This window comes from Eretmochelys imbricata, chromosome 6 (genome assembly GCF_965152235.1).
Source record: "Eretmochelys imbricata isolate rEreImb1 chromosome 6, rEreImb1.hap1, whole genome shotgun sequence".
In the NCBI taxonomy this organism is placed as follows: Eukaryota; Metazoa; Chordata; order Testudines; family Cheloniidae; genus Eretmochelys; species Eretmochelys imbricata.
This window is the reverse complement of record NC_135577.1, coordinates 124532200-124559295: the sequence shown is the minus strand read 5'-3', so window position 1 is coordinate 124559295 and position 27096 is coordinate 124532200. Positions and strand designations below refer to the sequence as shown.

Genomic DNA, 27096 nt, shown 5'->3' with positions numbered 1-27096 from the left:
AGCCCATCACAGCCCCGTGACATCCCGTCCCGCCCCGAGTCCCCGTGCGACGGCAGCCCATCACAGCCCCGTGACATCCCGTCCCGCCCCGAGTCCCCGTGCGACGGCAGCGCATCACAGCCCCGTGACATCCCGTCCCGCCCCGAGTCCCCGTGCGACGGCAGCCCATCACAGCCCCGTGACATCCCGTCCCGCCCCGAGTCCCCGTGCGACGGCAGCGCATCACAGCCCCGTGACATCCCGTCCCGCCCCGAGTCCCCGTACGACGGCAGCCCATCACAGCCCCGTGACATCCCGTCCCGCCCCGAGTCCCCGTACGACGGCAGCACATCACAGCCCCGGGACATCCCGCCCCGAGTCCCTGTGCGACGGCAGCGCATCACAGCCCCGTGACATCCCGTCCCGCCCCAAGTCCCTGTGCAAGGGCAGCCCATCACAGCCCCGTGACATCCCGCCCCGAGTCCCCGTGCGACGGCAGCCCATCACAGCCCCGTGACATCCCTTCCCGCCCCGAGTCCCCGTGCAACGGCAGCGCATCACAGCCCCGTGACATCCCGTCCCGCCCCGAGTCCCCGTGCGACGGCAGCCCATCACAGCCCCGTGACATCCCGTCCCGTCCCCAGTCCCTGTGCGACGGCAGCGCATCACAGCCCCGTGACATCCCGTCCCGCCCCGAGTCCCCGTGCAACGGCAGCCCATCACAGCCCCGTGACATCCCGTCCCGCCCCGAGTCCCCGTGCGACGGCAGCGCATCACAGCCCCGTGACATCCCGTCCCGCCCCGAGTCCCCGTGCGACGGCAGCCCATCACAGCCCCGTGACATCCCGTCCCGCCCCGAGTCCCCGTGCGACGGCAGCGCATCACAGCCCCGTGACATCCCGTCCCGCCCCGAGTCCCCGTGCGACGGCAGCGCATCACAGCCCCGTGACATCCCGTCCCGCCCCGAGTCCCCGTGCAACGGCAGCGCATCAAAGCCCCGTGACATCCCGTCCCGCCCCGAGTCCCCGTACGACGGCAGCGCATCACAGCCCCGTGACATCCCGTCCCGCCCCGAGTCCCCGTACGACGGCAGCGCATCATAGCCCCGTGACATCCCGTCCCGCTCCGAGTCCCCGTGCGACGGCAGCGCATCACAGCCCCGGGACATCCCGTCCCGCCCCGAATCCCTGTGTGACGGCAGCGCATCACAGCCCCGTGACATCCCGTCCCGCCCCGAGTCCCCGTGCGACGGCAGCCCATCACAGCCCCGTGACATCCCGTCCCGCCCCGAGTCCCTGTGCGACGGCAGCGCATCACAGCCCCGGGACATCCCGTCCCGCCCCGAATCCCTGTGTGACGGCAGCGCATCACAGTCCCGTGACATCCCGTCCCGCCCCGAGTCCCCGTGCGACGGCAGCCCATCACAGCCCCGTGACATCCCGTCCCGCCCCGAGTCCCTGTGTGACAGCAGCGCATCACAGCCCCGTGACATCCCGTCCCGCCCCGAGTCCCCGTGCGACGGCAGCCCATCACAGCCCCGTGACATCCCGTCCCGCCCCGAGTCCCCGTGCGACGGCAGCCCATCACAGCCCCGTGACATCCCGTCCCGCCCCGAGTCCCCGTGCGACGGCAGCACATCACAGCCCCGTGACATCCCGTCCCGCCCCGAGTCCCCGTGCGACGGCAGCGCATCACAGCCCCGTGACATCCCGTCCCGCCCCGAGTCCCCGTGCGACGGCAGCGCATCACAGCCCCGTGACATCCCGTCCCGCCCCGAGTCCCCGTGCGACGGCAGCGCATCACAGCCCCGTGACATCCCGTCCCGCCCCGAGTCCCCGTGCGACGGCAGCCCATCACAGCCCCGTGACATCCCGTCCCGCCCCGAGTCCCCGTGCGACGGCAGCCCATCACAGCCCCGTGACATCCTGTCCCGCCCCGAGTCCCCGTGCGACGGCAGCCCATCACAGCCCCGGGACATCCCGCCCCGAGTCCCTGTGCGACGGCAGCGCATCACAGCCCCGTGACATCCCGTCCCGCCCCGAGTCTCTGTGCGAGGGCAGCCCATCACAGCCCCGTGACATCCCTTCCCGCCCCGAGTCCCCGTGCGACGGCAGCCCATCACAGCCCCGTGACATCCCGCCCTGAGTCCCTGTGCGACGGCAGCGCATCACAGCCCCGGGACATCCCGCCCCGAGTCCCTATGCGACGGCAGCCCATCACAGCCCCGTGACATCCCGTCCCGCCCCGAGTCCCTGTGCGACGGCAGCGCATCATAGCCCCGTGACATCCCGTCCCCCCCGAGTCCCCGTGCGACGGCAGCGCATCATAGCCCCGTGACATCCCGTCCCGCCCCGAGTCCCCGTGCAACGGCAGCGCATCACAGCCCCTTGACATCCCGTCCCGCCCCGAGTCCCTGAGAACTCTTTTGTTTAATTAAATTGGTTGTAAACAGCCACTTATTATTAAGTCTAGTGTTTTTTGTGGTGGTACAAGGACTGGAATGCCTAAGAAAACTGCTTTTCTGACTTCTTGTTAGTCAGCGTGGTGAAACAGAAATTTACTATTGTTGCTGATTTGGTATATGGGAAAATAACCACCAGTTTTGGGGTGTATCTGCCCTATTTCTCAGCAGTTTGTCCTGAATTTGGTATTCTCAGTTGTGATCCATGAAGGCACCATGACACCTTGTCTTCTTCGAGTGCTCCTTTAACAATTCAATCATCCAGTGGCCTCACTGACTGTTTGGCAGGCTTCCTGCTTGTGATGTACTTAAAAAAATGTTGCAATTAGTTTTTATGTCTTTTGGTAGTTGCTCTTCAAATTCTTTTTTGGCCTGTCTAAGTATATTTTTACACTTGACCTGCCAGAGTTTCATGCTCCATTCTGTTTTCCTCAGTAGGATTTGACTTCCAATTTTTAAACGATGTCTTTTTGTCTCTAACCACTTCTTTTACTCTTTTGTTTAGCCATGGTGGCATTTTTTTGGTCCTCTTACTGTAGTTTTTTGTTTGGGATATACATTTAATTTGAGCCTCTATTATATTTTAAAAAATTTCCATGCAGCTTGCAGGCATTTCACACTTGTGACAGTTCCTTTTAATTTCTATTTAACTAGCTTCCTCATTTTTGTGTAATTCCTCTTTTGGAAGTTGAATACTACTGTGGTGGGTTTCTCTGACATTTTTGCCCCTACAAGGATGTTAAATTTAATAACTTTATGGTCACTATTACTGAGCAGTTCAGCTATATTCACCTCTTGGACTAGATCCTATCTCCACCTAGGATTAAACCAAACATTGCCTCTCCCCTTGTGGGTTCCAGGACTAGCTGCTCCAAGAAGCAGTCATTAATGGTGTCTAGAAATTTTATCTTTGCATCCCTTCCTGAAGTGACATGTACCCAGTCCATATGGTGATAGCTGAAATCCCCATTACTGGGTTTTCTGGTTTTTTTTTTTGTCTCTCTAATCTATCTGAGCATTTCATAATGCTTGTCACCATCCAGGTCAGATAGTTGGTAGTAGATTCCTGTTGCTACACTCATTATTCAAGCATGACATTTCTATCCATAGAGATTCTCTTGAGTACAGTTTAATTCATTTAAGATTATTCGCAAAAAGGAGTACTTGTGGCACCTTAGAGACTAACCAATTTATTTGAGCATAAGCTTTCGTGAGCTACAGCTCACTTCATCGGACATTCGATGAAGTGAGCTGTAGCTCACGAAAGCTTATGCTCAAATAAATTGGTTAGTCTCTAAGGTGCCACAAGTACTCCTTTTCTTTTTGTGAATTCAGACTAACACGGCTGCTACTCTGAAACCTTTAAGATTATTGTTATAGTTGACTTTATGCTTTCTTTCACACATACTGCCATTTCCCCACCAGCAAGACCTAGTCTCACATTCCAGTATATTTTGTACTCTAGTATTACCATGTCCCATTGATTATCATCATGCCACCATGTTTCTGTAATGTCTACTATATCAATATCCTCATTTAATACCAGGCACGCAAGTCCACCCATCTTAGTATTTAGACTTCTAGCATTTGTATACAGGCACTTATACAATTTACCAATATTTAGTTATCTGCCTTCATGTGATGTAATTCAACGGGACTCTCTTTCGTTTGACTACTTCTCTTCAGTTCCCAGATCCACTAGATTTTTCTTGTTCCCTATTGGAAACTCAGATCAGAATTCTAAAGCTTATCTATATATTTATATTCTTCTCCATCTCTTCTCCATCATCCCACATCCCCTGCATATCTACGTCTCCTGGCCTCCATTCCCACATCATGCTCTCTCATCTCCTACTTTATCCATTCACAGCCTCTGAGCTGCTCCATCTGCCCACCCCCTCCACCAGAGTTATTTCTTTGCCCTCCTATTCCAGTCCAACTCCAAGCGTTCAAAAATCACAAGCCAGGCTCCTACAAACCATGAAACTGGTTTAAAAATATATGATTTTTTTTTTTAAAGATAAGTCCGCAACAGTCATTTCATTCAGTTTCCGATTAGTCCTCGGAGTGCATCGAGGTGGTCGTGTTTTCAAGTGTGCTCCGGGACCCTGAGCACTAGGCAGTGGCTTTTTTTAAAAAATGGAAGCTGAGATTCTCACCTGGTCACTGTACTCCAGCAGCTGGGTCTTTAAGAAAACATCCCCTCAAGGGAGACTCCCAATCCAAGCAGGAGAGCTAGCAACGATTGCACATGCTCCCCTTCCCCCACCCCTCCCGATCATCCCCTTGCCCTACCCCTGCGTTCCACCTGCCACCCCCTGCCCCGCTCCCGCTCCCGCACCAAACTCAGGGCAGACTAAGGGCAGCAGCTTCAGTGGGGCCTCACGTTCCTAGTGGGCATGCGCAAACGCCGTGCACATGCGCAGTACGGCTGCAGCCGTCAGAGTTGGAACGAGCGCGGCCGGTTGGGAGGCCGGGCGGCTGGTTCCGCTGGCAGCCCGCCCCCCCCAGCCGAGGTGGGGAGGTCGCGGGGCCCCATGGCTGCCGTGTTCCTGGTGACGCTCTACGAATACTCCCCGCTCTTCTACATCGCTGTGGTGTTTGTCTGCTTCCTGGTCACCAGCGGCCTGGTGCTGGGCTGGTGAGCGCGGGGGCCGGGGGGGCGGGGCTGGTGAGCGCGGGGGCCGGGGGAGGCGGGGCTGGTGAGCGCGGGGGCCGGGGGAGGCGGGGCTAGTGAGCGCGGGGGCCGGGGGGGCGGGGCTGGTGAGCGCGGGGGCCGGGGGGGCGGGGCTGGTGAGCGCGGGGGCCGGGGGAGGCGGGGCTGGTGAGCGCGGGGGCCGGGGGAGGCGGGGCTGGTGAGCGCGGGGGCCGGGGGGGCGGGGCTGGTGAGCGCGGGGGCCGGGGGGGCGGGGCTAGTGAGCGCGGGGGCTGGGGGGGCGGGACTGGTGAGCGCGGGGGCTGGGATCGGGGCGGGGCCCGGGATAGGACGGGGGGGTGGGCCTGGTGAGGGCGGGGCCCGGGATGGGGGCGGGGCTGGTGAGCTCAGCGGCCCGGGATAGGACCGGGGGGGCGGGGCCGGTGAGCGCGTTGCCCGGTATCGGGGCTGGGGAGGGGAGCCCGGGGGCAGTGGGAGGCGGAGGCGGGGTCGGGGTCGGGGCCGGGGCCGGGGCTGGAGCTGGGCCGGGGCTGGAGCTGGCTTAGAGGCCGCCTGAGGCCTGCTGAATGTGGAGAGGGCAGGGAGGGTCCCCTGTCAGAGTTACCCTGCCTGCCTTGGAAAGGGTTTAGCAGCAGTCTTACTACTGTGAGCTACTTTCAGAAACAGCTACCCCTGTTCCCACAGAGATGGGCAACGCCTGCTAGACCCCTCTGTCCACATCTGACAAGACAGGATTGCTTCCTACAGTTCATAGCAATAAATGCAGATCTTAATCAAGTGGTAGGCTGGGATGCGATGCAGTTGCAGCTAATGAGGAATGTGGCCATTCCAGCAGAGCCTAGTCCCTGATGCTCAGTCGGTTAGTCAACTGATAAATGATCAAAAGCGTCTAGGTGGCTGTTGTCTGGAAAGCCATGTTTGCATAGGAAATTCCAGGTTTGGAGATTGACTCAGCATAGATCATAAGAACATAAGAATGGCTGTACTGGGTCAGACCAAAGGTCCATCAAGCCCAGTATCCTGTTCTCTGACAGTGGGAATGAACAGACAGGTTATCATCACGGATCCATGCCCTGTCACCCATTCCCAGCTTCTGGCAAACAGAGGCTCGGGACACCATCCCTGCCCATCCTGGCCAATAGCCATTGATGGATCCTGCCTCTTTATTGAATTAACATTGATACCTGTAGTACTGAGTCTCAATATTTTCCTCATCCTTTGAAACCAGTTGCTCTGGTTACTGGTATTGGTACTTTTGGTAGCTTATAAATATGCTGCTTGACTTTTCCTTTAGTGTAATATCCTTTCTATGTTTCAGAGTAACAGCCGTGTTAGTCTGTATTCACAAAAAGAAAAGGAGTACTTGTGGCACCTTAGAGACTAACCAATTTATTTGAGCATGAGCTTTCGTGAGCTACAGCTCACTTCATCGGATGCATACTGTGGAAACTGCAGAAGACATTATATACACAGAGACCATAAAACAATACTTCCTCCCACCCCACTCTCCTGCTGGTAATAGCTTATCTAAAGTGATCATCAAGTTGGGCCATTTCCAGCACAAATCCAGGTTTTCTCACCCTCCGCCCCGCCCCCCCAAACTCACTCTCCTGCTGGTAATAGCCCATCCAAAGTGACCACTCTCTTTAAAATGTGTATGATAATCAAGGTGGGCCATTTCCAGCACAAATCCAGGTTTTCTCACCCTCCCACCCCCCTCCAAAAATCACACACACAAACTCACTCTCCTGCTGGTAATAGCTTATCCAAAGTGACCACTCTCCTCACAATGTGTATGAAAATCAAGGTGGGCCATTTCCAGCACAAATACAGGTTTTCTCACCCCCCTCCCACCCCCTTTTTTTTTTCAAAAAAACACACACACACAAAAACTCACTCTCCTGCTGGTAATAGCTCATCCAAAGCGACCACTCTCCCTACAATGTGCATGATAATCAAGGTGGGCCATTTCCAGCACAAATCCAGGTTTTCTCACCCCCCCACCCCCATACACACACAAACTCACTCTCCTGCTGGTAATAGCTCATCCAAAGTGACCACTCTCCCTACAATGTGCATGATAATCAAGGTGGGCCATTTCCAGCTCAAATCCAGGTTTTCTCACCCCACCCCCCCACACACAAACTCACTCTCCTGCTGGCAATAGCTCATCCAAACTGACCACTCTCCTTACAACCTTACACTCTAAGGTGCCACAAGTACTCCCTTTCTATGTTATCACCTCTTATTTAGTAGTTGCTAGTTTAAATAAACTTGTAGCATTAATTCCTTTGAGTAGTATGTAAAGTTACCTCTTGATTTCTTTCCCAGTGATTAGAAGCATAAGCTTTTTGTATAACTGGGGTTCTCAAGTATGTTTTCAGATCAAATAATGTTCTCATTTTTTATTAACTCCCCTCGTATTATACTGGTGTAAATGAGAGCAGAATTAGATCCTTCCTTGCTTGCTAGTCAACACTCCAACCTTATTGTGCATCAGAGAATCTGCACAGCAGAGATACTCCATAAATGTATTGAGTGTGGGAAAAGCTGTCATGGGAACTCTCCTTTTTCTTCCTTGTGGAATCCCTGCCTCATGGATGATACCAATGTTCTAAATGTAACCTGTATTGGGAGAGAATAAGAGATTGATTACAGGGACAGCATTTCTATAGTTGAGTTCTATCCTGCAAACACCACTCTGGTTCCCATCAGTTGTTCTTCAGATCTCCCTTAATGGAAGATGCCGGGTGCTCAGCACTTCTGAAAATCAGGCTTCTTATTTAAGTACATGAATAATGGGGCCTAATTTTAGGAAAGTCTTATCTTAAATTGTATAGATTATAACATTTCTGTCACCTTATTAAACATCACAGAATCAACTCTGAGTATAAATCTGTGGTGGTTCTTCTCTTGGGGCATGGCATCATCTGAAGAAATACCTGATGGAAGCCAGGCATTGTGTGTGCACGGGAGGTAGAACACAATTAAGGTGGTGTTTCCTTTTTAACGTTCTCCTTCTCTCCCCCCTCACATGTTAACCTTAGAACACTGTTGTCTGCTTCTCACCTCTTGCACATTCTTGCTCTCTGTTTTTAATATTTTTATAAAAACAGAAGAACTCACAATAGCAAATCACTACTTAAAAATTCCTCAGTGTGTATGTGTGTGCGTGTGTGGAAACATGTCTGCATGTCTATGTAAGGGGATTTTGAGTCGCTGTGCTCCTAAGGGCAGCTAATCGTCAACAGTGTCCCTCTGCTTTGGCTGCAGTGGGTTTCAATGGCCTGGGTTCTTAGCCACTAACTTGTGGTGCTTCCACCTGACTGTTTACAGTAATCAGGAACCGTACCTTACCTCCCTATGTCATTTCGATTATTCATCACCCAGTACTTACTCTTGTGCCTACTCTGATGTCTCATACATATATTCTTCTGACACCTCTTTAATGGATGAATCAACAATCAAAGTACACTTTACCTACAAGGGGAAATATAGAGGAAACATAAAGGGAAGAGGAAGACTGATTTGGACTGGGTACATCTGTAATACCATACAACTACCAAGTAACACTATCCCCAGGGTGGATTTCCATAGATTCACAAGTCACTTTGCTCCATACTAGTGGGCTCTGTAATGTGGAGGAACCACATATCTTGATGAGTCATTCTAGGCCTGAAGGCGCTTGAGTGCGGGGAGGCGATGAGGGTGCCGATTTGCCTAGGGAGCTGGCCTCTCTTCGGCAACAATAGGCATTACTCATTGTGGAGAAAATCTCCACAACATAGGAGGCCTCCTCAGTGTTTAAATCCAGTTGGTTGCTCCCAGAATAGTTCAACAAACCCCTTTAAGGGTAACATAGGCAACTCCCCCAGACAAAGGAAGAGAGGCAGGAGATTGCCCATCCCCCTTAGGCAGAGCTCTCCTCCTTTCATCCTCCCTCTGATTGGCTCAGTCAGCCTTGTCTGTTATGTCCATTAGTGAGGTGAACACACTGTAGTCTTCCCCGTCTCTCATCTACCCACCAACAAGCTTGGTTCCCTTTTGCATCAGACCCATTAACCCAGGTTACATATATATATAAATAAAATGAAAAATTAGACTTGGAATGAACAAGATGTGCATGAAACTTAAGCAATATCTTGTGATCCTTTGATGTTTTAACGATTACTTGCCCTCTCACCTTTTGTTCATGGTCATCCCTTGCTCTGTTATGTGTGATTTAGGCCCTGATCCTATAATTAGGTGCATATAGGCAGACTTCTGTACTCACACAGGTTTCCGTTGGCCTCAGCAGGGCTACAAGTGAGTTTGGGAGCTCCCTGCATGTGTTTCATTGCAGAAACAGGATTTAAAATTGTAAACTCAGGGCAGGGAATTGCCGCTTTGTTCATTCTGTAGAGTGCTGTGCATGCCTATGGTGCAATCTAAACAATAAATAATTATTTGGTACCATCTCCTTCCTTTTCTATAATGTTGTTTGTCTCTTGTTTTCCAGTCATTTTCAGCAAGCAATCAACAGTCCCATTTTATGGAGGTGTTCCTGACTAAGCAAGTCAACCTGAGATACACCAACAAAGTATGAACGCTAAGGCTTACATTTGCAAAAGCATCCACTATCTTTCCATGCCTCCATTTTCGTGGCATGCCTGAGACACCTAGGGTCTGATTTTCAGTGGATCTGAGTACCTGCTTCCCAAAATACTGCCAACAGGAACTGTGGGCGTAGCACTCTGAAAAAGACGTCCCAAGGGATTTCAAGTTGGGCATTCAAAAGTAGTGGACAGTCTTTGAAAATGTTGGCCTTACTTGTTATGCAGATTTTTGACTCCTGAATTTTCACGTGGCTTCAGTCTAGTGTCACATGAGCAGTATTATAAGGCTTATACTTTTGAAAACAGGGGACAGATCCTTAGCCTGTATAAATTGATGTGGCTCCATCGATTTGAATGGAGCTACGTGAGTTTCCACATGTTAAGGATCTGGCCTCTGATAACTAGAATGTCATATTCTAAACTTGATTACGCTCTCTTTACAGTGCTATTGTAACTTCAAATTTAGTATTCATAAGGCTCTTCATTTTCAGTTTTTACTTTCTTTTTAACTGAAAGATTCCCTGGTTTTATGGAAGCCATTATTAGGTTTTTACTACTACCTGAATTTTGGAATGCCAGAACTCCGAGGACTGCGCCAAGAAGAAGCTGTGGAAAAGGTGGAGGAAGGGAAGACATCATCTTCTCACACTGTCTCCTCTACCTCTTCCACTTCTGTGCCCGCTCCAGAAGGAGAGATGGTGGCGCAGTAACCAGGACCAGAGTGGGAAGCTTGGTCAGAAGTACTGGAATGACTTGAGCACTAGTGTATATACTGTTGTCAAATCCCCCACCCACCCCATATTCATCCATCCTATATGTAAAAGTGGTAATCAGCATTCAAAGCAAATAAGTTAGTGAACTACTTTTTATGCTAAAATGGGTCAAAAATGAAAAACTGTTTACAACTATGTTTCAGAATATTTTTAAGATTTAAAAAAAAAGGAAAAGAAAAGTGTTACTTACCTAAAAAACAGCAAAGTTAATTTTTTGCACTTTTTAAAATATTTTTGCAATCAACACTGATAAATTCCTGGGAAACTTTAAACAAGATAAAAGCTGAAAATGAAGGGCCTTGCATATTCATTACATCTAGTTGTTGATCAACACATTTTTTGCTTTTAGCTTCTGAAAAAACTCTATACCAGAGGCTTGTTTTTCCATGTCTACTTGTCCTGGTGAATATCTTATTGCTACTGACCAATGAAAAATGCTTCCAAAGGCAAAAAGCTTTTTGCCTTTGGAATCAACCAGGTGGCATAAAACAGCAGGTATATTAAAAAAAATAATCATTGGGGAGATTACCTGCAAAATACTAAATCCACCCCACTCAGGGTCAGGACTGCAACTAATGTAAATCGGTATAATACCAATGAAGTCAGTACAGCTATGCTGATTGAGGATTTAGCCCTTTGTGCACAAGTTGAACACTGCTGAATTACCAGGTTTCTCAGTTTACTGTAGAAAAAGTGTGAACGTTGCTAACGTAGTGCAGTTAAATGTAAGCTTGGTTGCCAAATATTGTTGTCTCCTTCTATGAGTATGGTCATGAGAGAGCATTTTTATTTAAAAGATGAATGGGTATCGATTTTTCCAGCCTATTAGTCCTCCCTTCTGTGAATATGCACAATCCTGGTATGCAGGCTAAGGAAGCTAATGGTTGTTAAGCTACTGAGAACCTATCGCTGCTACCAAGAACCATCTTGAGGGGTTTTTTCTTCTTAAAGAGACACTGTCAACCTGAAAATCACACTTCTGTCTGATGTTTTGCTTGCTATTGTTCCAAATGACACCTTACGTTCTATAAAACGCTAACAGACTAGAGGAGAAACAAATCTCATTTTAGTTGTCCATTTGCCAGCACTTTGTGTATAGTTCTGCTTCCCCTGTTGTTTTTCGTGGTCCTTCCACACAGCAGCAGAGGAGGGCAATGTTTTTAAAAACAGGACAAACTGGTTGCGAAGCCACAAAAATTCAGACAGGCTCAAAGACAGACCTTGTAGCTGAAACTTTTTTTATCACTTTTTAAAACTGACTAGATTTAAACTGACAGTGTCCCTTTAAGCTTGAGTTGCTTGTATGAGACCCATCTCATTGTGACAGCAAACTATTCTAGCATATTTAATGGAAACAATAAATCTGGGGAAGTTCATACATTTCGTGCCATCCTTATCAGGGAGTTTTGTTATGAAGGAGCAGGTAGAGCACCCCAAAGAATTCCCCAGGATGTAATATGCTGATGACTGAGGGAACCAACATTGTAAACCCTTTAAAAGGGCCATTACTTCAGCTTTACAGATAGCAGTGGCGTATGTACTAGGTCATAAATGTTAATGGTGCAGCCGGAGCTAATAAATGACGATATATAAAATGAGGTGACAAAAAAAGACCCCCTTCAAGCTATGTCTGCTGCCTCCTTTGTATAAAATCTGGGATAGATGAATATAGAAACAAAACTTCTCCTGTTCAGTGCCTAAAATTGTCTTCTGAATTAGCATAACATTTACAGGACTGCATCCCCAGTCACTTCTAAAGGTGAATTTATCTCTTATCTGAAAACAGGAATGAGTGTGTATCTTGATCTTATATTATGTACATCACGGCTTTCTGTGGCTGGTGCATTTTAAAAGCTGCAGTCAAAGAATATGAAAATCCTGCCTTTTGTGTTTGATAGATAGGATCCTCCTGCAGTATTCCCTCTTGGTTCCTTCAGGTTGAATATCATGCTTAACTGTGCCTGTGAGTAAAGATAGGTAGGGAGTTGTGATTTTAAAAAATGGTGGCCAAGGATCCTGACTGATACAAATGACCTCACTTGGCCTGGCATGCCAACCTCAGCCTTGAGGGTCTGATCCAAACCCTGTTGAAATCAATTGGAGCCTCCCCGTTGACTTCTCTGGGCTTTGGTTCTGGGCCTGAAGCAGAAACTGAAGTCCCTGACTCAAAGAAACATCTTTATAATCAAGATTAAAATGTTAAACCTGGATCTTGTGGTCCTCATGAATGCAAATCCCAGTGGCTATAACAAAAGCTATATGAATTCAAGGGCTGCAGGATCACGCTCTAATTTCTTAGTACTGCTGAAAGTACACAGTGCATCAGTAACTTCACTTGCCACTGAGCAGCCGCTCCCATAGATCTGGTTTTGGGGAAGTGTAGCTAAAACTTTACCACTAGAGGGCACTAATTATCTTCATTACTTTAGCTCTGCAAAACTTTGAAAAAGAGGGAAAATATTCTCCCTTCAAAAGTTTGTCTGTAACAGGATTCAAAAAGATCTAGATAAATTCATGGAGGACAGGTCCATCAATGACTATTAGCCAGGATCGGCTGAGGTGGTGTCACTAGCCTCTCTTTTCCAACAACTGGGAATGGGCAACAGGGGAGAGATCACTTGATGATTACCTGTTCTGTTCATTCCCTCTGAAGCACCTGCCATTGGCGACTGTCAGAAGACAGGAGCCTGGGCTTGATGGACCTTTGGTCTGACCCAGTATGGCCGTTCGTATATTCTGACTAGAATTAAAGATTCCCACTTTTATCACTGTAAAGTACTGTATTGTATGGATCCAGCTTTGATTGACAGCATATACTATGCATGCATCCTAGCAAATATTCTGTAATTCCAAGATGTAGTTCTGTTTGTTGTGTTGCTTGTTATTGACATCTGAAAGGCAGTTCGAACACACTAGCTCTAACGCATGCCCACTTATGCATCTGGTTGTTCCATGTTGCTTAGGTTTGGTTGGGATGTTCCTGTGATACTGAGAAATTCCGAAGAAATAGAATCCAGCGTAAGAATATCCAAAAAGCAGATGAGACAAGTGAAGAATCCTTTTGGCCTAGAAATTCCGCATCCTGCTGCAGTTTCCATAACAAGTCAGTGTATTTTTTGGTTAGGTTTTATTGAGTGCCCTTTCCCCACCTATAGCTCCCAGCTCTTACTTTCATGGCCATAACGTGTTCCCTTACGCAGTCGCCATAGATATAGCTCTATTGGTGCAGCTTACCTAAACGTTGTGTGTTTTAAAGTGCCACTGTCAATGTTGTGGGGCTCACAAATTAGATTGGGCCCCATGTGGGTGAATTGCAGAGAGGCAGGGGATCTGTGCCCTTCTGCACCAGTTGGGAACAGGGAGCTCAGCTGATAAGCAGCTTTCCACTGCTGCTATTGCAGCTTATGGGCTGCTATACGAGCCCCTTCATGCCCTTGGCACAAAGTGTTGGAGCAGCTGGATCTATGTAAATGCAATGCCGGGTCCCGGCCCAGGTCCCGGCCCAGCCCCCTTACTCCCAATTTCCTCCCAGAATGGCCTTCCGTATGGCTGTCCACACCAGCCAACGAAGAAAGATATTTGTATGTTCTTGTGATGTAAACCTAAGTGGTGGCTTGCAGTTTGTCTGGGTGTTTTTTTAAAGTGCTGCTTTGTTCAAACATCCAGTACATTCCTGAGCCTCCGCAGAATTCAGGAGATCCTCTCCCAGCCTGTGTCAAAGTCAGGTAGCAAACCTGTAAAACCTTCCTGTAAGCAAATAAAACGCACTGCAGTAATGAGCTCAAGTCTCTTCATCCCTTTTCCCACAACGAGTCTTGGCGTTACAGGGCCAGAATTTCCGGAAGCACTGACAACTCCCGCTCAGGCACCAAAATAATTGATCAGAGTTTCAAAACAGCTCAGCATATTGGGTGTTGGGTGCTTCTGTAAATCTGACCATTATTTGCTGCTTAATGGGAGCTGAGCACCTCTGAAAATCTGTCCCAAGCTGTGGGTGCTGAGTTCTTGAAAGTCTGGCCTACACCTCTTTTTAAAATCTGTCCCTAATGGCTAATTATTGCTGTCTACTGCACTGATAAGTAATGGGGAAAGAAACATGACACATAGTTTTATCCCCACTGTACACACGCAATAGAGCCTGATTCTTCCATAGAGCACAGGAACGTGCTAGGATGCGGGTCTAGTTAAATATCATTTTCCAAACGGCATAGTCTTTGGGGTAAGAGTCATACTCAGCCCCCTAGGAGAGCTAGTACATATAATGCTGTTAGCTGTAAACCTTACCCGGCACGAGGTGCACATGGAACAACAAAAGGTACCTCATGGCCTTCCCCTTTCAAGTGCACGAAACCCACCCTAATTTAAAAAAAAAATCTGGGTACTGGCATTGCTTTCCCTCTGCTGCATTTAAGGAATTACAGCTGGTAAATTCAGGATTCCTGTATACTAGTGAGCGGATGAAGCTTGCATTGTGTAGGATGCATTTTCTGTCCATGTACTTATATGTTGTTCTCTAAGGGGGTATAACACTGACCCCTGATTGTCTGGAAGACTGTATCCTTACATGCTACTGGGGATGCAGTGTTCAAAAACTACACGAAGCTTTGCAGAAACACGTCTATTGCTTCAGAATAAAGACTCCACAGGCACTAGAAGATGCTCTCTACAGCGAATATATCTATCGACAGCAGTATTTGTATCCTTTTATTTAAAAACAATATTTTGACAAACTATGCTAATTTTCTGGCACGGTGAGAATTGAGCCTCATGAGCAGTCTGCAGCTTTTGGCACCGTGTATTTATGAATGAATAAGATTGAGAATACTCTTAGTGCAAGTGCCACATTTGTCTTCAATTGCAGTGACATTGATTGTTTTCCTTTACACAAATAAAGCATTAAAAAAACCAACAAGGAAGAAAAATACTGTCAGTTGCCAGAAGATGCTCAAATTGCAGGCTTTGGCCCAGTGCCTAGATCTCGTTACCCACTGGTAGCTTTGTTGACTTTAGCTGATGAAGAAGACAGAGAACTATACGACATTGTGAGTAATTTTAGAATGTATAGCAGGGCACTGTACTGATGCTTTTGGATGCTTCAGAATGTACATTAGGACTGAGAAGAAAGACTGGCTTGCTCTTCGCATGTTGGCCAAAAAGAGAATCTAGCCCTCACCTCTGCACCAATGGTGGCTCCCTAAACAGGGGAACCTGGGTGGTCCTGCTGTGCCTGGGGTAGGGATGAATGTATGTGTGGGCCATTCAGGAAGTGCTCACCCTCTGCACAACACAGAGCTCATATTTGTGAAGGTCTTTGTGTGCTAGCACATTGAAGCAGGGCATGAGGGCTAAGGAAGTGTCAGGGTATCAAAAACTGTGCAAATCTTTCTTTTCCCTACCGCATGAAGGTGCTGTGGAGCCTTTGATTTGGTTTAGCCTTTGTAACTTCTGTGGGTCAAGAAGAGGGATTCACCCCAGTACCTGGCAGAACTATTTGGACTGATCTCTGGGGAGAGGATTAAGACTGTAAGAATTGCCATACCAGATCAGACCCGTTGTTCATCTTGTCCAGTATTATGTCCCTGACAATTGCAACATTGGATGTTTCAGAGAAAGTTGTGAAAATCCCACAGTACATGGATACTCAGTAATCTACTCCCCATGAAGATCTTCTCCTAATCCCTAATAGTTAGAGATTAGCTTAAATGTTGAAGCAAGAGGTTTAATATCCCTTCCAAAACTTTTTTTTTCCACAGAGGAATTGATTCTAGTTCCTGAGTGTCCAATGTGTAATATGTATATTTATTCAGTGTCTTTCTGAGTTTAAATGTTATACTTTGTTCCAATAGCTTTAGGTGCATGAACACTAATGTATATTGTGGGATACAAATTTGAAGGCAAACTCCCCAATCCGCTTGACCTTCTCCACATACTAATATAGAAATCAGTCATGGGCAAAATAATACCCAGGAGAACTTACATATTACCTTTTCCAACTCTTTCTATCCCTCAGCTTCCTGCCACCCCACCATAAAGGCCTCAAAAGAACAATGTATCCAGCTCCTCCCCGAATCAGTACAGCCGAGTATGCTTATAATTTAGTTTAGTTTAATAAAGATAAAATGTAGATTTAACAAACTTGCAAGAAGGTTTCTTAAATTAACATGAGAAAGATGGATTGTTTAACATGACATTTTTTGCATCACTTACCATGGGGGGAAACCCACTTTCTTTTCTTTTCTTTTCTTTTCTTTTCTTTTCTTTTTTCTTTTTTCCTTTTGTAGAAGTTTTTCTTCCTGATTCTTGTCATTGTCAAACACCCTTCAACTGGCCAAAGCAGCAGAAGCAGAATCCACTTGTACATTAAAAGCAGAAACAGATTCTAGACTTTTTCATGGTCCAAATGGAAGGATTAACTCTAACTTTGTTGCAAAACTTCAAAAATATAACCACTAAATGAAAATGGTAAATGCTGAAATATTCTTAATCAAAAACATTTTTGATATGTAAAAATCTTAAGGAAACAATTATATATTTAAGTCTTACAATAGATCCAAGGTAAACCTCTGGTATATTCCCCTGCAAACACATGCTTGTTTTTTTTTAATAGCTGTCACACAACTGGCATTTGTTGATACATAAATAATGTGTGTTTTTTTTAATTGAGCATGGGATTGTAGGAATCATGAGTTTTCATGCCTCAAAGGTCTCATCTATGTGGAGAAAATTAAATGTATTTATCAGAAATGTCAGCTAATACATTTAAAATATGTTTATTATTTAAAACACCACCAAATGTATAAAAGACCACCAAAGACCGCAGTGGGTTGACCATGACCTGACCCAATTTTGAATGCCACTGATATTGTCTACAATAGTTTAATTTATAATAGGTAGTGTTAATTTAAACACATTAGTTAATATGTTCTCAGTGTAGACAAGATCCAGGAGGGAGAATCCTGTATAACGATGATACAGCTTGTAATTCCTGTGCTGTTACACTTTATTACTTACCAAGTCCTGGTGTGTAGCAATGGCCTGAAATTCATAGAATCATAGGCAGGGTGGGGACCTCGAGGGGCATCTAGTCTAGTCCCCTGCACTCATGGTAGTACTAAGTATTATCTAGACCATCTCTGACAGGTGGTTGTCTAATATACTCTTAAAAATCTCCAATGGTGGAGATTCCATAACCTCCCTAGGCAATTTATTCCAGTGTCTAACTACCCTGATAGGAAGTTTTTTCTGATGTCCAGTCTAAATCGCCCTTACTGTAATTTAAGCCCGTTGCTTCTTGTCCTATCCTCAGTGTTTAAGGAGAACAATTTTTCTCCCTCCTCCTTGTAACAATCTTTTATGTACTTGAAAACTGTTATCGTGTCTTCTCCAGATTAACAAACCCAGTTTTTTCAGTCTTCCCTCATAGGTCATGTTTTCTAGACCTCTAATCATTTCTGTTACTCTTCTGTGGATTTTCTCCAGTTTGTTCACATCTTTCCTGAAATGTGGTGTCCAGAACTGGACACAATAACTCCAGTTGAGGCGCAGAGTAGAGCGGAAGAATTACTTCTCGTGTCTTGCTTACAACACTCCAGCTAATACATCCCAGAATGATGTTCGCTTTTTTTTTTTTTTTGGCAACAGTGTTATACCACTCTTGGCACATCTTTTCCCGTAATCTTGTGGCATGGTGTTATTCTTTGGTCACTATCCTATGTCAAGCATTTCTTAAGCCTCTGGCCTAGTATGGCTAAGCTGACATTTTATAGGCCTCAGCCTGTAGGCTTTGCATTTCAATCCTACTTACTTAGGTACCTAATACATACTTATCCCTTCTGACTACTGGTCAACTTTATACTTCGATAATTCTACACTTAAATCTATTCAACATACAATGACTATAAATGACGTGACATGTTAGTTAATCAGAATATCACACAATAAATAAACGATAAATAACAGTGAGGGCAGGGGAATCATACAGAGCAGTCTGGATTGTTTGGTAAGCTCAGCCCATTCAAACAAAATGTGTTTAAATACAGCCACATGCAAAGTCTTACATCAACAGATAAGGAGTGCAGCTCATGCCTACTGGAAAGCAGTGACTCTGAAAAGGATTTAGGGTTTACAGTGGGTAAGCAACTTAACATGAGCTCCCAGAGCCATGCCATGACAAGACAGACTAATGCGATCCTTGGATGTATAAACATGGGAGTAGTGAGTTACGCGTAAGTTGATGATTTTTACCTCTGTATACTGCATTGGTGAGACCAATAACTGTCCACGTTTTAAAAAGGAAGTTGAAAAATTGGAGAGGGTGTAGAAAAGAGCCACAGGAATGATTTGAGATCTGGAGAAAATGCATTTGAGAGAGGCTTAAAGAGCTCAATCTTTCTGATAAAATGAAACTGACTGAGAGTTGGTTTGATTACAGTGTGTGAGTACTGAGTGGGGAGAAAAATACCAAGGGTTAAAATGCTCTTAATGTAGTGGAGAAAGCAGAACAAGAACCAATGTCTAGAAAACTGAAGCCAGAGAAATTTAAATTAGAAATTAAGTACAAAAGTTAAGGTGATTGTTAAATCTACTAAGGGGAGTGGTGGATTTTCTATATCTTAACATCTTAAAGACTGGTTGCCTTTCTGGAAAATATGATTAAGCCAAATGCACATTATGCTTTAGTCAAACAAGTTATTGGGCTCAATAACTAGGTGAAATTTAACAGCCTGTAGTATCCAGGAAGTCAGATCTAATGGTCCCTTCTGGTCTTAAACTCTGTGAATCTATATACATTGCTGCTTCTCCTGGGTTTTTTAGCAGCTTCTGGAACATGGAGGATAGTGAGAACCTTAACAGTACGTCTACACTGCAGTTAGACACCCACTGCTGGCCCGTGCCAGCTGACTCCGGCTCGCGGGACTTGGGCTGTGGAGCTGTTTCATTGCAGTGTAGACTTCTGGGCTCAGACTGCAGCCTCAGCTCTGGGACCCTGCCACCTCACAGGGTCCTTGGACTCAGGCTGGAGGCCAGGCTTTAGGACCCTGCAAGGTGGGAGGGTCCCAGAGGTGAGGCTGCAGTCAGAGCCCGGAAGTCTACACTGCAGTGAAACAGCCCTACAGCCCAAGTCCCGCGAGCCTGAGTCAGCTGACGTGGGCCAGCTATAGATTTTTAATTGCAGTGTATAGATACCCATAGAGGGGTTGCAAACTGTTTTAAGGGATACTACCCAATATATTCTATTGTTCTATTATATATTTTTTTCTTGTGAACTAAAACATAGCTTTGGGAGTTTTGATAATGCAGCTGTAGACCAGGTCCCATTTATTAAGCGGGGATCTATGTAATAATCATTGCTTATTGCAAATCGACACAGTGTAATTGCACGAATAGAACTGGGACTGTTGGCTCTTAAATTATTGTTATCTAATACCAAATCTGTCATTCTGAGAATTAGGGGCATCTTGATGCCAAAACTAAACAAATGGATCACTATTAAGATGTAAAATGTACTGTGATTAAAAAATGAGGCTCTAGTTGGCCCTGGGGGATAGTAAATGTAATTAGTATAAATACATATGTTTAATTCATTTAATCTCTGCATGCTTTATATTTGCATTAGCTAACTAGAGGTATCCTAAGTGCATGTCTGATCCCCAAGCTTGTTAAATAACTTCAAACAAAAAACATCTTATAGATTCCTTTTTCTTCCGAGAGCCTTGGAATTTGCAATTATATTGGGCTTCTCTCTCTTCTTTACAATCAGTTATGGTTGGTTGGTTGGCTGGTTGTTTTCTTGGCTCGAAAACAATACATAAGCATAAAATACTATTATTGTCAGCAAAGTGACTGTAAAAATCATTCTGTGGTTCCATATCTTGTCCTTCTCAGTGACTTTTATGTCCAGTATTTGCTCTGTTTACAGGCTGAATGATGATACCTCTAAGTGCCATCTGGAATCTGAAAACCAACATCTAAGTGTTTTGTGGTAGCAGGGAGAACACAAATAGGAAAGTGTCAGTGGAGGTGTTCTCCCTGTACATCATCAGTAACAGACATTCTGCAATCAGAACTTAGCTGAAAGGTTGCTGCTATTGTCCAGGGCAGGATAGAATCCAGCCACAGAAGAGAAAGTCGTATTGGACTTGTACTATATACGGTTCTTTAAGGCCAGATTGTGATTGGCTTTTACTGGATACTCAAGGAGTTTCCCTCCCTCTCCCCCTCTTTGTGTGCCCCTGTGCAAGAGCCAGTCACAATTTCAGTCATGTGCTCTCTGGATGAAATTCATTGCTGTGCAGAGGTCCAGCATGGGGCACATACAATAGTAATTAGTAATGTATTATCGTAGCATCTAGGAGCTCTAGTCATGGACCAAGACCCCATTGTGCTAGGTGCTGTACAGACACAGAACTTAAAGACAGCCTCTGTCCCAAAGGGGTTATAATCATCACTTAAGTCCCGAGTTAAGCAAGGTATTTAAGAAAAGGAGTACTTGTGGCACTTTAGAGACTAACCAATTTATTTGAGCATAAGCTTTCGTGAGCTACAGCTCACACAAAAGCTTATGCTCAAATAAATTGGTTAGTCTGTAAGGTGCCACAAGTACTCCTTCTCTTTTTGCGAATACAGACTAACACGTCTGTTACTCTGAAAGGTATTTAAGCATTTGCCTACCTTTGACTACGTGTGCTTAAGTGTTTTTCTGGTTGGGGCCCAAGTCCATTAGCTGGGAGCAGTAGTAGGATAATCTCTGTGGATTAGCCACAGAAGTTACGCAGCACAGAGTGGCTGTAGAATCTGATGCTTGGATTGGTCTGTTTGATCACATGTTCAACAGCTATATGGGACAGTACCGTAAGCAGCCCTTAGAAACAAGACAAACAGGCTATGAAGAGAAATAAACTGAACCATATACTTGTTTTACCTTGTCTAATCTCTTAATAGACTCCCTGTTATTTGTGTGTGATGTGCATGTCACTGCATGTATATAAATCAACAAGCCATACACATGAAAGGGAAGAGTGCTAAAGAAAACTTCTGTTTTTAGATTTCAATGGTGTCCGTAATTCATATTCCCGATGAGAGTTACAGACTTTCCTGCAGAATATTATATCAGTATCTACTTCTGGCCCAAGGTCAATTCCATGACCTTAAGGTAAGCTGTGTTCTGAGTCTTACTTCACTCTGACTGCAATATTCATTTCGTTTGTGTAGACTACAGTTACCTAAATTGGTACAGTATCTGGCTTTTTCAGTCTGTTATTATGCAAGGAACTGGATGATGGTTAAATTTATCTTGTCACTAAATTAGTTCCATGCAGACTTACAATGCAACCTACGTTCGTATCTGGAAATATCTGAACTCTCCTACAGAAATCCCTTATTGTTATATATTTATATTCCAGGCAACCCCAGGCCCTCCTGATTTATCAAAGTGGCAGTAACAGATAGATAGGAATAATAGCTGCAAATATTATAGAGTATTCAGAATGGGCCTGATGCAAAGCCCATTGAAGTCAATGAAAGTGCTTCTGTTGACTTCCATGACTTTGGATCAGGCCCAGTGAGCAGCATAAATTCAGTATGCTGAAACCAAACATAAGTTGTTATGATCACTTCTAAAGCCTTTGTTTTTATAGTATAACAGTAAAATATAATATACTTAATACACAGATAATGTCTGTACAGTATCCATGAATTATAAAGAATGGGCCAAATTCATTCCTTGATGGAACTCAGTTTACTTGAAGTTTAAGCCACGAATAGATTTGTCTCAATAAGTCCAGCAATTTGTGTGGTAGATATTTGCTTCACATAACCCACCCTAAAAAATTCCCATATGCTTTATGTGGGGGAATTGTTACCGCATCAAGCATACTGTTGGCAATAAACAATAATGGATCTGCATAATTGCTACAATTTTGAATTGTATGTACAAATGTGTGTTTATATTCACAGAGAGTATATATATATATGTATATATATATATATATATGCAAAAAGAAAAGAAGTACTAGTGGCACCGTAGAGACTAACAAATTTATTTGAGCATAAGCTTTCATGAGCTACAGCTCACTTCATCGGATGCATTCAGTGGAAAATACAGTGAGGAGATTTATATACACACAGAACATGAAAAAATGGGTGTTATCGTACACACTGTAAGGAGAGTGATCACTTAAAATGAGCTATTACCAGCAGGTGAGCGGGGGTCTCTAAGGTGCCACTAGTACTCCTTTTCTTTTTGTGAATACAGACTAACATGGCTGCTACTCTGAAATCTGGTGTATATGGTATCCCAACTGCTTTTTTAAATAGAATATAAGAGCAGGTTTCCATGCAGATAAGTCAATAGCCAGATATCTTCAAAAAGTTCAGTTTCCCCTTGCAATTGAACACTTTAGGAAGTTTAATGTAGACTTCAGTGTTACCCATTCTCTTATTGAGTCAGGTGTTCCTTTTCCAGTGCCTAGGAATTATATGTTTGACATATGTCAGTAATGCTGTTGTTTTACACACAATGTTTATATAGCATCATAAGTGTTAGGTAGTTCTTCGTAAACACAGATCCTTTGCAAACATGAAAAACTTATTCCCTTGCCCTGAAGAACTTGCAGTCTAGATGAAATAAGACAGGAAAGCACAAGAGATGATAAAATGTGGTGGATTTGAAGGCAGAGAGAGTATGTGCTTGGTAGAAGAGGTTAGGGACATAACTCCAGGCCTATGGAACAGCATGCTAGAAAGTACAAAGCCTTGACCAGAACCTCATCCATTGTAAACCTGTATAGCTCCACTGAAGTCAATGAAGTATGCTGATTTATGGCAGCTGGGGATCTGGTCCCTTATCTCTAATTTTCCCCTTAGTGTTTCTGCACCTCTTTATCTTCCCCAAATATCCATAACTGAAGTCAAGGGAGTTGTGACCCGTCACTCCAAGGCTGAATTTGAACTTGTGTTGAACTTAATAGGAAGCATGTGTGTAGAGAAAAGAAAGGCCCCATTAGTTCGCCTTTGATCTATTGTAGATCACATTAGAATATAAAGACAATGTGCAGTTACTGAATTCTGCTGAAACTTGTTTGTGTGTGTTTTGTCCATAGCAACTCTTTATGTCTGCAAGCAGCAGTGCCCCGCCCTCGAGCAATGCCTCTGGAGACAGCAGCACTGACAAAAGCTTGCTGGAAAAGGTTGGACTGGCCGAAGTTGAATCAGAATTACATGAGGAAAACAGTAAAGACTGTGTCGTCTGCCAGAATGGAACAGTGAACTGGGTCCTCCTGCCTTGCAGGCATACGTGTCTGTGCGATGGGTGTGTGAAATATTTTCAACAGTGTCCAATGTGTAGGCAGTTTGTTCAAGAATCTTTTCCACTTTGCAGTAAAAAGGAGCAAGATAAAAATGAACCCGAACACAGTTTCCAGGATGTTCCCCACGGAGCAGACTTATAGTGGAAAACCAAGAATGATCAAGTTGTACTCTCAAATGCGTGATGTAGAACCTAAAGCATTTTCTGTCCATGGAAAGATCTGCAGTGTAACTTTATGGTTTTGCTGGTAGTTACTAGACCAATTTAAGCATCCTTTTCACATCCATACTGCATACAATTGCTAGAACACTGCATATACACTGGTAATATGGACAGAAGAAGTCTGTAGGAGATGTATGAAGAATGAGTTTTTTGATAACTGCTTACTGGATGTTCTTGAAGTATTAGAGATTATTTTGACACATAGATTTAGGTGAGCTAAACATTAAAAAGAAAAGAACAAAGGCTTACATATAACTGAAACTGAAAAATACTTTTCATATATATATATGAATATATATATATATAGGCTTTTAAATGTGAAGTTAGAAGAAAATATAATTTTAATCCTGTATACTTTAGATATTTAGCACTTTAAAGAATGAAAAATGAAGGAAACCAAATGTTTAAGAATCTGTTCTTAGTTTGGGTATAAATCAGTATGTATTTATTTTGTATCTGATGGACTTGGCCATGGAAAGTGCTGGGCTGCTCAACTCCTGTTCAAGTTACTGGGAGTTACGGATATTCAAGTCATTAGTGGGTCTGGACCTCTTGTAATTGTATTTTGTTTCTACTGCTTTGGAAGAGATTTTCTGTGTGCACGGGGCCTGATCCAAAGCCCCTTGAAGTGATTGGAAATATTCCCATTGATGTTAGTGAGTTTTAGTTCAGGCCCCTACTGACTATTAAGCAAATAGAACATCTAAGTGTGCCCACTGTGTATAGAGTTTCATACTGCACTTATAGGACTTTAATTCTTGTTAGTGTGACAGCTATGGATGATGAAGGGCTAACTTTTGCAAGGAGAAGAGACTAATTATTTTGCAGATGACATTAGTTTGGCAGCATGTCATGTTCCATAACATGGACAGCCTAGTGTGTGGGGTTGCCATCTCTCCCATATCTTTCATTACCTCTGCGTGGATGAGAACAGGCTAATCATATCACTTCCCTCATATCACTAGTAAGAAAAAGAGCTGAAAGACAGCAGAAAACACAGTTGTCTTCTTTCAAAAAGTAAAATAAAATAAAAATAAAAATGGGTGTTGAGAAGAGAAATGATTCTGTTCACTTCTTAATACAGGAAGGGGCTAATGTAATTCAGGGTGATGTAACTTCTAGGCCAAGACTTCTCATCTGGTGGGATGAGACACCAAAGTAAAAATAGCAAACTCCCACCCTCACAAGGGAGACAGGGGCTTGGAGAGAAGGAGCCATTTGCTCCCTCCTCCTTGCTCTGCCACTGCTTCACCAGCCGCTCCATTCTCAGAGCAGTTTCTCAGGCCTCCCCCTTCCCTCCACACAGCACTCACTCTGTGGAGAGAAGCATGGCTTCAAGAGGCATCTCCCACAGTCTCTTCTACCGGTGCTGCCCTGGAGCTGAGCACTGTGCACAGAAGGAATCCCCAATCCAGAGCCCTAAATTATCTGCAGTTTCTTGCCATGACTCCAAATGCAAAAACCTTCATGACCGGAATGGATTATGGGTGCTGGAAAGTCATGCCAAGAAGCCATGGGTGGTCTTCGGGAGGAAGGGGGGTGTTTGAGAGACAATGCACTAGGCCACCAGTGATTTATTAGGAAGTGGCATGGTTTATTAAAGTGAGTATTGGGATTGCCTCTAGAATTCTAATCTCAGCTCCCCCCTCACTCCCTTGGTAACTTTAAGGGAGCATCACTTGCACCATGTATCAAACAGAGATAACAGCCATGGGTGTTGTGAGGATTGAATAATGTTTGCAAAGAGCTTTTGAAAGTAGAAAGTGCTGGCTGGATGCTAAGTATTATTATTTCTAATTTAACTGTGTATTGAGTATGAGAACATCCCTCACCACACAGGTGCACTCCCAGAGACAAAGTTGCAGTGTCTCAGAGCCACTTGTCTGCGATTCCCTGAGCAGGGTTAGCCCCTTTGAACATTGAGCCTCCTGTGCCCTGCATTACAGATGCTCTCAGAAGCAGTGATGACGTGATCTTATGCAGTCTCTGGCCAGATGATGGCCACCCACCAGGGTTTTACATCGATCAGACCAGAGCATATTTTAAAGTGGTAATAGTTCAGCATTTACAGATAATCACAGATGGCTGATATGGTAATACATAATGAGAAAGCGCCCCAAGCTCTCAAGTAATGGACATCATAAATCCTATGGGCCCCATGTTCCTTTCTATTATACAGCCTACGGGGGAGTAAAAGGGATGGAATGATGGCGTTAACCTCATGGAAAGGAAGGAGTAGAACTATGCGGCATGTTCCCCCACTTCACTGAGTCTGCAGGTGGCCGCCTGAATCTGCTTCACGAAGCTGGGACTGTGCAGTTTTCAGGCATGGAGCAGTGGCTGTCCCCAGCATGTTCCCCTCTAGACCCCACAGATTCTTGAGTGGAATTTCACAGCACAGTTAATGAGGGATTCCCCCAGCATCACTCTACTTTGCAGCTGCCACTACCCAATGTCATCCTGGTTCCTGATGCTGTTTTGTGGTCAGGAGTCTGGGGGCCTGCAGAACAACATAGCTGGGTGGACTCTTTATGCGGAAGTCCCAAGATTCCCAGGACTAGCCCCTGATTTTCCTGGAACTCAGTGCAATTTGGGGATTTTCCCCTCCAGCCTGTTCCAGGAAACCATTAACCTTTTTGCTCAAGAGGCCCCTACACACCTGCCCCTTCAGACAGTTTAACTTCATTTTCCCGTGTCCACTGGCTTTTTTCATGGGCATGTAGTACCAGGCCATATAACATTAGGGGCTTGATCTCCCAAAGTCCTCAGCAATGTGGACTAACTGCTCCCATTGAAGCTAATGATAAATCTCTCTGTGACTTCAATGAGAGCAGAGTTCGGCTACCACTGAGCACTTGAGGAAATCCCATCCCAGATACCTATTTCTGGCATGAGCCGAAGTGGCGCGTTTCAAAGCTGTTACAGAAACAGTTTGAACCAAACTCTTCCTCTGTCCATGATGACATTTCATGTCCTTCTACAAGTCCCACTCTTGGAGTCCTAGAAAGAAGTTTCTGAAACCCACTTTCCTGATTTGAGAGCTGTTCCTTTCAGCCTCGGGATGAGGTCAGAGCTCTGAAATGCCACTGGGTTTGCAGCTGGGG

The 27096-nt window shown here is 45.2% G+C and overlaps 1 protein-coding gene across 1 annotated transcript; it reads left to right on the top strand.

Moving 5' to 3' along the window:
- Nucleotides 1-4860: 4860 nt before the first annotated feature.
- CGRRF1 (cell growth regulator with ring finger domain 1) lies at nt 4861-25036 on the top strand. The gene is made up of 6 exons (XM_077819599.1): nt 4861-5081; nt 13428-13567; nt 14983-15160; nt 15359-15506; nt 21509-21616; nt 23565-25036. The coding sequence occupies exons 1-6, from the start codon at nt 4978-4980 to the stop codon at nt 23910-23912; spliced, it is 1026 nt and encodes a 341-aa protein (XP_077675725.1). The 5' UTR covers nt 4861-4977; the 3' UTR covers nt 23913-25036.
- Nucleotides 25037-27096: the final 2060 nt, after the last annotated feature.